At 53.4% G+C, this 9310-nt stretch overlaps 1 protein-coding gene across 4 annotated transcripts in view; it reads right to left on the minus strand.

Moving 5' to 3' along the window:
* The window catches only part of cyld2 (cylindromatosis (turban tumor syndrome) 2), a 75970-nt gene extending 68451 nt beyond the window's left edge, over nt 1-7519 (minus strand). The window contains exons 1-4 of one of the 4 annotated variants that reach the window (XM_072515164.1): nt 7501-7519; nt 6526-6783; nt 4517-4696; nt 3517-3966 (exon numbers count right to left, since the gene is read on the minus strand). In XM_072515164.1, coding sequence (XP_072371265.1) covers nt 3517-3966; nt 4517-4519 — 453 coding nt within the window. In that variant the 5' untranslated portion in view covers nt 4520-4696; nt 6526-6783; nt 7501-7519. The remainder of the gene's footprint in view (nt 1-3516; nt 3967-4516; nt 4697-6525; nt 6784-7500) is intronic. The other 3 variants (XM_072515165.1, XM_072515166.1, XM_072515167.1) reach the window with 3 other exon arrangements.
* Nucleotides 7520-9310: the final 1791 nt, after the last annotated feature.

Genomic DNA, 9310 nt, shown 5'->3' on the forward strand with positions numbered 1-9310 from the left:
CCCCCCCCCCCACCCCCGTAACAAAAAGAAAGCGCACATAGCAAGACATGAACAGAGCAAATCAATATGATACAGAGCTTTCTACATTGGATTCCTCCCGTACATGTCAGTTTTCCAGATCCTTCATGTGTTTTCTTGCTCAAATACCCCCCAAACAAGCCCCCCTTCCCCCTCCTACCCCCCCCCCCCCCCCCCACCACGCAGGACATCCCCCCTCCCCCCCCCCAGGTTGCTGCTGCTGCTGACCGACCTTCATCGAACGCTCCACGAGATAGTCTAGGAACGGTTGCCACCGCCTGTAGAACCCCTGCGCAGACTCGCTCAAGGCAAACTTGATAAACCCAGCCATATCGTTTATCCAGGCCACGCTGGGGGGCTTCGCCTCTTTCCACATTAACAAGATCCTTCGCCGGGCTACTAGGGACGCAAAGGCCAGTATGCCGGCCTCTTTCGCCTCCTGCACTCCCGGCTCGTCCACTACTCCAAATAGTGCTATCCCCCAGCTTGGCTTGACCCGAACTTTCACCACCTTAGATACTGTTCCCGCCACTCCGCTCCAGAACCCCTCCAGTGCCGGGCATGACCAAAACATATGGACATGGTTTGCCGGACTTCCTGAGCACCTCCCGCATCTGTCCTCTACCCCAAAAAACCTACTCAACCGCGCCCCCGTCATGTTCGCTCTATGAACCACCTTAAATTGTCTCAGGCTATGCCTGGCACACGAAGAAGAGGAATTAACCCTACTTAGGGCATCAGCCCATAGCCCCTCCTCAATCTCCTCCCCCAGCTCCTCCTCCCATTTACCCTTCAGCTCCTCTACCAATGCCTCCCCCTCTTCTTTCATCTCCAGGTATATCGCCGACACCTTGCCCTCTCCGACCCATACACCCGAAATCACCCTATCTTGAATCTCCTGTGCCGGGACCAACGGGAATTCCCTCACCGATCGCCTCACAAACGCCCTCACTTGCATGTACCTGAAAACATTTCCCGGGAGCAGCCCAAACTTCTCCTCCAGTGCCCCTAGGCTCGCAAACGTCCCATCAATGAACAGGTCCCCCATTCTTCTAATCCCTGCCCGATACCAGCTCTGAAACCCCCCGTCCATCCTCCCTGGGACGAACCGATGGTTACCCCTGATCGGGGACCCCACCGAGGCTCCCATTGCACCCCTGTGCCGTCTCCACTGGCCCCAGATCTTTAGCGTTGCCGCCACCACCGGACTCGTGGTGTACCTTGTCGGCGAGAGTGGCAGCGGTGCCGTCACCAGCGCCCCCAGGCTCGTTCCTTTGCAGGACGCCATCTCCAACCTCTTCCATGCCGCCCCCTCTCCCTCCATCACCCACTTACGGATCATCGCCACATTGGCTGCCCAGTAGTAACCACCCAGATTCGGCAACGCCAACCCTCCTCTGTCCCTACAGCGCTCCAGAAACCCTCTCCTTACCCTCGGGGTCTTATTCGCCCACACAAAACCCATAATACTCCTGCCTGCCCTCTTAAAAAAGGCCTTGGTGATTACAATTGGAAGGCACTGGAACACAAAAAGAAACCTCGGGAGGACCACCATTTTGACCGACTGCACTCTACCCGCTAGCGAGAGCGGCAACATGTCCCATCGTTTGAAGTCCTCCTCCATCTGCTCCACCAGCCTCGTCAGATTAAGTTTATGTAGGGCCCCCCAACTCCTAGCTGTTTGGATCCCCAAGTACCGAAAGCTCCTTTCCGCCCTCCTCAGCTGTAGATCGTCTATCCCCCTTTCCTGGTCTCCTGACTGCACTACAAAAAGCTCACTCTTCCCTACATTCAGCTTATAGCCTGAAAAATCCCCAAACTCCCTTAGAGTCTGCATGACCTCCACCATCCCCTCCACTGGATCCACCACATACAGCAACAAGTCGTCTGCATAAAGCAACACTCGATGCTCCTCTCCCCCTCGGACCACCCCCCTCCATTTCCTAGACTCCCTTAATGACATGGCCAAGGGTTCAATTGCTAATGCAAACAACCGGGGGGACAGGGGGCACCCCTGCCTCGTCCCACGATACAGCCGAAAATACTCCGACCTCCGCCGATTCGTAACCACACTCGCCACCGGGGCTCTGTATAGGAGCTTAACCCAACTAATAAACCCTCCCCCGAACCCAAACCTCCACAGCACTTCCCAGAGGTACTCCCACTCTACTCGGTCAAAGGCCTTCTCCGCGTCCATAGCCGCCACTATACCCGCCTCTCCCTCCACCGATGGCATCATTATCACGTTTAGGAGCCACCGCACATTGGTGTTTAGCTGCCTGCCCTTTACAAATCCCGTCTGGTCCTCGTGAATCACCCCGGGACACAGTCCTCGATCCGCGTAGCCAGCACTTTTGCCAGCAACTTAGCATCCACGTTGAGGAGCGAGATCGGCCTGTACGACCCACAACCCACATTGCAGTGGGTCCTTGTCCCGCTTCAGGATCAAAGAGATTGTCGCCTCAGACATTGTCGGAGGCAGGGTCCCTCCATCCCATGCCTCATTAAAAGTCCTCACTAGCAATGGGGCTAACAGGTCTACGTACTTCCTATAGAACTCAACCGGGAACCCGTCCGGTCCCGGGGCCTTCCCTGCCTGCATACTCACCAGACCTTTGATCAGCTCCTCCAACCCAATTGGTGCCCCCAAACCAGCCACCTCCTGCTCCTCCACCCTCGGGAACCTCAGTTGGTCCAAGAATCGTCGCATCCCCTCTTCCCCCGCTGGGGGCTGGGATCTGTACAGCTCCTCAGAAGGCCTTGAATGCCTCATTTACTTTCGTTGCACTCCGCACCGTAGCTCCCCTTCCATCCTTGACTCCACCTATTTCTCTCACTGCCATCCTCTTACGGAGCTGGTGTGCCAGCATCCGGCTCGCCTTCTCCCCATACTCATACGTCGCCCCCTGCGCTTTCCTCCACTGTGCCTCTGCCTTCCCTGTGGTCAACAGGTCGAACTCCGTCTGGAGATGTCGCCTTTCCCTAAGTAGTCCCTCTTCCGGGGCCTCTGCGCATCTCCTGTCCACTCTTAAAATCTCCCCCACTAACCTCTCCCTTTCCCTGCCCTCTATCTTCTCCCTATGAGCCCTGATGGAGATTAGCTCTCCCCTGATCACCGCCTTCAGCGCCTCCCATACCACCCCCACCTGCACCTCCCCGTTATCGTTGGCCTCCAAGTACCTTTCAATGCACCCCCTCACCCTCCCACACACCGCCTCATCTGCCAGCAGTCCCACATCCAAGCGCCACAACGGGCGTTGGTCCCTCTCCTCTCCCAACTCCAGTTCCACCCAGTGCGGGACGTGATCTGAAATGGCTATGGCCGAATACTCCTTTCCCTCCACTTTCGGGATCAGCGCCCTGCCCAGAACAAAAAAATCTATCCGGGAGTAGGCTTCGTGTCCTTTTACATTACAAGTGGAACATGATACAAACCTTCGCCAGGAACTGCTGTTACCCTGCCCACCCCATAATATTTACCAATTATGTGCTACTTACCACCAACTCAACTTGAAACAACGATCCCTGTAGTTTCAATCCATATTCTCGAGTAGAGTTTTTAATATTTTTGACAATTCCTACACAGCTTCCAGTTCTCCTTCTGACTTTTACAAGGTCATTAATTTGTAGGTTAGAAATAGATTTGAAGAGCTTTTCATCCTGAATAAGTTCACATCGACGATACATATCCTGAATTTCAAGAAGCAACTCTGCTTCATCCTTGCTGATTTCTTTTAAAAGTTCTTTCTTCACTTTCATGGTTCTTTTGCATTGCTCCACAACTGCAGATAATTCCTCAGTTTCTGACCTGGTGTAATAGCCCAATGAGCCTTTTGGAATCTTCTTCTTGTTGTCAGTAAATTCTTTCGTCACAATAAAATAATGTTCATCTTTTTCAATTCCTCTCATTCTGATTGTGGGTAATTCAAGGCTTAAAAACATTTGAATCTGAAAAAGATGATATAAATGAAGTGCTTCTTTAAAAAAGGTATAGTTCACAAGGATGAATACAAAGTCATAACATCATTGGACAACAGGATCTGAAGAGTTCCACAGCAGTTCAAAAAAAAAAGCCTGGTCTGTCACAGAATAGTGCCTGAGATACTGCAGGCCTATCCGCCTGACTCACGCATTGGATTATTGGATAATCCACAGAAGGCTTATTTGGATCCAACATTTTCCAGCTAGTTTATCTGTTAACTTCATACGAAGCCCCAAAGCAGTCTAAATTATCAGAGATCTCATCCAACATTCATAAACTACAACTCGAACACCCTCCTGACCACAGCAGGGACAGAGACCATATCCCACCAAGCAAGACTTGCCACCATGCTGCATGTAACTTTCCTTCATGTGAGAAATTGAGGCGTAGCACAACAGTTGCTAAAAGGCAAGTCTGGGTATGAGACCACATGCAAAGGTATATTCAGAATTTGGTGCCTATCATGTAATGGCTGCTAAAGCTTTGTACTTCCAGGTATGTAGGAAATCTATGTACCATCAATCTTGATGTTCTACATGTTCAAACCCACTGCCATTTCTCACGCTCAGCAACTTCTTAATTTAGGCTCTCAAGGAAATGTGCTCTCCCATCACTGTAGGCTGAAAGGTTTTATCTCCTCTGCAATCTGTTTTCCTTTCTGCAATAAAATCCTCTTCACAGATCAGTCCTGAACACCTAACAAGGAACAAAGAAAGTTCTTTCATTCCATATTCCAGTCAATGAATAATAATAATCATCACAATAATAATTATTATTATCATAACGAGGAACAAAGAGAGTTCTTTCATTCCATATTCTAAACCATGAAACAGAACGGTTTGGACACAAGCTCTAACGACATTGTGACTTAACTGGAATCAAAGAAAAAATAATAAAGGACAAAACAGAATCGCTTCAGATTCTTCTCATAATCCCCAAAATCTGTCTAAAGTTAAGCTGTTATTTACTTGACAACAAAGATACCAATATAAACTAATAAGATGGATAGGTTCCCCATTCTCTTTCCAATCAAAACCTTCAGGGCCCCTTCTTGAGCGAGCCATTGGTGCTAACTTTTGGTTGGCTCTTAATTCGTAATTTGCTCTGTTTGTTTAACCTTTGCTCTAGAGTCACCAGGTATTTTTATGATACCGCCACGAGGTTCAAGTTCAAGTACTGATCAATAACTCAACACACCAATTAGTAAGATTCAAATCAAAACACATTTATTATACACAGTAAATCACTACTCATGCATAAACTCTACTTTCTAGACTATTCTCTATCACTAAAAGGCCTATACTTAGCTTCGGAATTGGCCCACCAGGTCAGGGGAACAAATGGCCTTTCGTTCGATCTGAGTCTGCAGGATTCAAAAGCTGGTATGGACTGGTAGCTAGGAGCGCCTATCTCGTAGCGTGCGTTGACTGGAGACTTACTTGGTTGATGCGGCAGCTAGGACAGGTCACTCTCACGGGTTGATTCAAGTTGCTGAGTGACCCTGCCAAAGAAGGACAATTTGAACTTGGGGGCTTTATAGTCCCCAGGGGCTTCCCGCCCTTTGGGGCGGACCCCGTACCTGGTTCCAAATGATTGGACTGCGTTCCGATCATTTGGATCGATTTCTCCAATACTAGAGTTGTTCCCTGATCGCTGGGTGGTCCCTAAATGTCCGTTGGCCTTCCTTTGTCTTGGCTCCTGCTGGCGCCAAGGAGTCTGGCTTGGCTTTATTCACCTTGAGTGTTGCAATTGTGCCTTGGAATTGCTCATTACTATGCAGATGGCTGTTGGTTTCAGTGCTGCCTGGTTTTTGCAAGTTTCAATACACATGATTTCTGCACTTGCTCAATTTTGCCTGTGTTGGCTGAATTTCCTTTCAGTCTTTGCGGTTCTCCATTTTAAGTCGGGAAGTGGCCAACCCAGGTGGCTACACCATTCAAAGATTACAATGCTGCAACTAGAGTAGAGTGTAATGGCATTTCTTGGAGAACCCAACAAACACGCAAATTACATTTATTTTTGAATCTACAAATCTACGGGTGGCACAGTGGTTAGCACTGCTGCCTCACAGCACCAGGGATCTTGGGTTCAATTCCAGCCTTGGGTGACTGTCTGGAGTTTGCACATTCTCCCAGTGTCTGCTTGCGTTTCCTCCGGGTGCTCCGGTTTCATCTGCGTTTGTTTCCTCCCACAGTCGAAAGATGTGCAGATTAGGTGGATTGGTCAAGCTAAATTGCCCCTAAGTGTCTGAAGATTTGCAGGTTAGGTGGGGTTACAGGGATAGGATGGGGGAGTGGGCCGAGGTAGGGTGCTCTTTTAGAGGGTTGGCGCAGACTTGGTGGGCCGAATGGCATTGTCGGGATTCTATCAATCTTCCAGAAGTGCCTGAGTAGAGACATTTCATAGCTTTGCCTGATGATGTCGGCCAAAACATAACTGTAGACACTGATTGGGATGGGTAACAGTGAGTAAATTTGCCTCATTAACCTTTTGAGCAGAATAAGAACCAGCAGGCTTCCACTTACTTGTACATGGATCCTGGAGATGGAATACACCAAGATTTGTCACACACTCCTCCAGCTCCTTTATAAGTAGTGACCTATATCTTATACACAGGTATGTAGCAAAGATATTTTGCAAAAGTGTCTCCATAAAGACACACCTGTGTTGTTGAATCACGCTCCAGCCAATTCACATGAGCATACGAATGAATTCACGGACTCCTTCCTTGTCCATTGTTAAACACCATCTTGCTCCAATCTTTCTGTGTTCCAATTCAGGTGCTATGATAGAAAAAGCAAGAGATTACTGAAGGAACTGGACTGATACACCTTACATTACATACACAATCATAGCAGCATCCGCTGCCCAGTTATAGAATTTTAAAATGGCTGTCATTTGGTCTGTCCTGTCCAAGCCCATCTGGCCCAACTCCCGCAGGCCTTTCCCCCAAAGCCCTGCGCAGTATTTCTCTTCAGATAATTATCCAACTCTCTTTTGAAAGCCAGAATCCAATCTTTCTCCACCGCACTTTCTGGCAGTACACATTCCGGATCCTAACCACTCAGTGAGTAAAGTGTGTTGTCCTGTCACCAATGCTTCTTTGGTCAATCACCTTAAAATTAGTGTCCTCTTGTTGCAATCCTTCTGCAACAGTTTCTCCCTAATTATCTTTTTCTGGGCGCCTCTTGATTTTGAACACCTTCCCCAAATCTCCTCTCACCTTCTCTGCTCCAAGGAGCACAGTCTCAGCTCCGCCCCCCCCCCTCCAACCCACACAAACTTTCCACAGAACTGGGAGTCCCTCATCTGGAGGACGTGCTCTTCAAATCCTTTCAGCGTCCTTTCCAAAGTTTTCACGTTTCGTAAACAGATTAGGAACGATTCACTGAAACTCCCAACTCCTGTTCTAATAGTAACAATTCATGCAACCGCAGGGGGATTGCCAGGGAACTCTTTAGATTTGAGTTATGGAGGGGGTGAGGATCAATACCGCAAACCTTTGCCAGGCCCGCCTCTTCAGTCCTCAGTCAACTTGCCTATTTTCAGAAATGGGGCAACAACAACAGAGCGGCACTGCACCGCCCTCCTTAACAAACTACTCATCAGAAATACATTGAGGTCTTTGTAAAACCGTTAAAAAAATATATATGTCTGGGTTTGCTGAACTTAAAATAGCCATGGAGCCAAATGCGGAAGTGCTCGTTCCAACTCCAACCATCAGCTCCGGATCTGCGCTCAGAGAGGAGGGAGCAGAGCCTCCCAAAGCGAAACAAACCCTGACCGGAAACTGCCTGGGGGGGGGGGATCTGCACCGGACCCTGCCGGGGGGGGTCTGTACCGGACCCTGCCGGGGGGGGTCTGTACCGGACCCTGCCGGGGGGGGGGGGGGGGGGAGAGATCTGGACCGGACCCTGCCGGGGGGGGGTCTGTACCGGACCCTGCCCGGGGGGGGGGGGGGGGGGGGAGAGATCTGGACCGGACCCTGCCGGGGGGGGGGGGGGGGGATCTGTACCGGACCCTGCCGGGGGGGGGGGGGGGGGTCTGGACCGGACCCTGCCGGGGGGGGGGTCTGGACCGGACCCTGCCGGGGGGGGGGGGGGGGGTCTGGACCGGACCCTGCCGGGGGTGGTGGGTCTGGACCGGACCCTGCCGGGGGGGGGGGGGGGGGGGGGTCTGGACCGGACCCTGCCGGGGGGGGGGGGGGGGGGGGGGGGGGGGTCTGAACCGGACCCTGCCGGGGGGGGGGGGGGGGGGGGTCACTGTCAATCCAGGGGGTCACTGTCAACACGGGGGGGGTCACTGTCAACACGGTGGGGGGTCACTGTCAACACAGGGGGGGGGGGGGGGGAGTCATTGTCAACACGGGGGAGTCACTGTCAACCCGGGGGGGTCACTGCCAACCCGGGGGGGTCACTGTCAACCCGGGGGGGTCACTGTCAACCCGGGGGGGGGGGGGTCACTGTCAACCCGGGGGGGGGGGTCACTGTCAACCCGGGGGGGGGGTCACTGTCAACCCGGGGGGGGGTCACTGTCAACCCGGGGGGGGGGTCACTGTCAACCCGGGGGGGGGGGGGTCACTGTCAACCCGGGGGGGGGGGGGGGTGTCACTGTCAACCCGGGGGGGGGGGTCACTGTCAACCCGGGGGGGGGGGGGTCACTGTCAACCCGGGGGGGGGGGGTCACTGTCAACCCGGGGGGGGGGGGTCACTGTCAACCCGGGGGGGGGGGGTCACTGTCAACCCGGGGGGGGGGGGGGTCACTGTCAACCCGGGGGGGGGGGGGGGTCACTGTCAACCCGGGGGGGGGGGGGGTCACTGTCAACCCGGGGGGGGGGGTCACTGTCAACCCGGGGGGGGGGGTCACTGTCAACCCGGGGGGGGGGGGGTCACTGTCAACCCGGGGGGGGGTCACTGTCAACCCGGGGGGGGGGGCCACTGTCAACCCGGGGGGGGGTCACTGTCAACCCGGGAGGGGGGGGTCAATGTCAACCCGGGGGGGGGTCACTGTCAACCCGGGAGGGGGGGGTCACTGTCAACCCGGGAGGGGGGAGTCACTGTCAACCCGGGGGGAGTCACTGTCAACCCGGGGGGGGGGGGGTCACTGTCAACCCAGGGGGGGGGGGTCACTGACAACCCAGGGGGGGGTAACTGTCAACCCGGGGCGGGGGTCACTGTCAACCCCAGGGGGGATCACTGTCAACCCGGGGGGGGGGATCACTGTCAACCCGGGGGGGGGATCACTGTCAACCCGGGGGGGGGGGGATCACTGTCAACCCGGGGTGGGGGGGTCACTGTCAACCCCGGGCGG

This window comes from Scyliorhinus torazame, chromosome 8, assembly GCF_047496885.1.
Source record: "Scyliorhinus torazame isolate Kashiwa2021f chromosome 8, sScyTor2.1, whole genome shotgun sequence".
In the NCBI taxonomy this organism is placed as follows: Eukaryota; Metazoa; Chordata; class Chondrichthyes; order Carcharhiniformes; family Scyliorhinidae; genus Scyliorhinus; species Scyliorhinus torazame.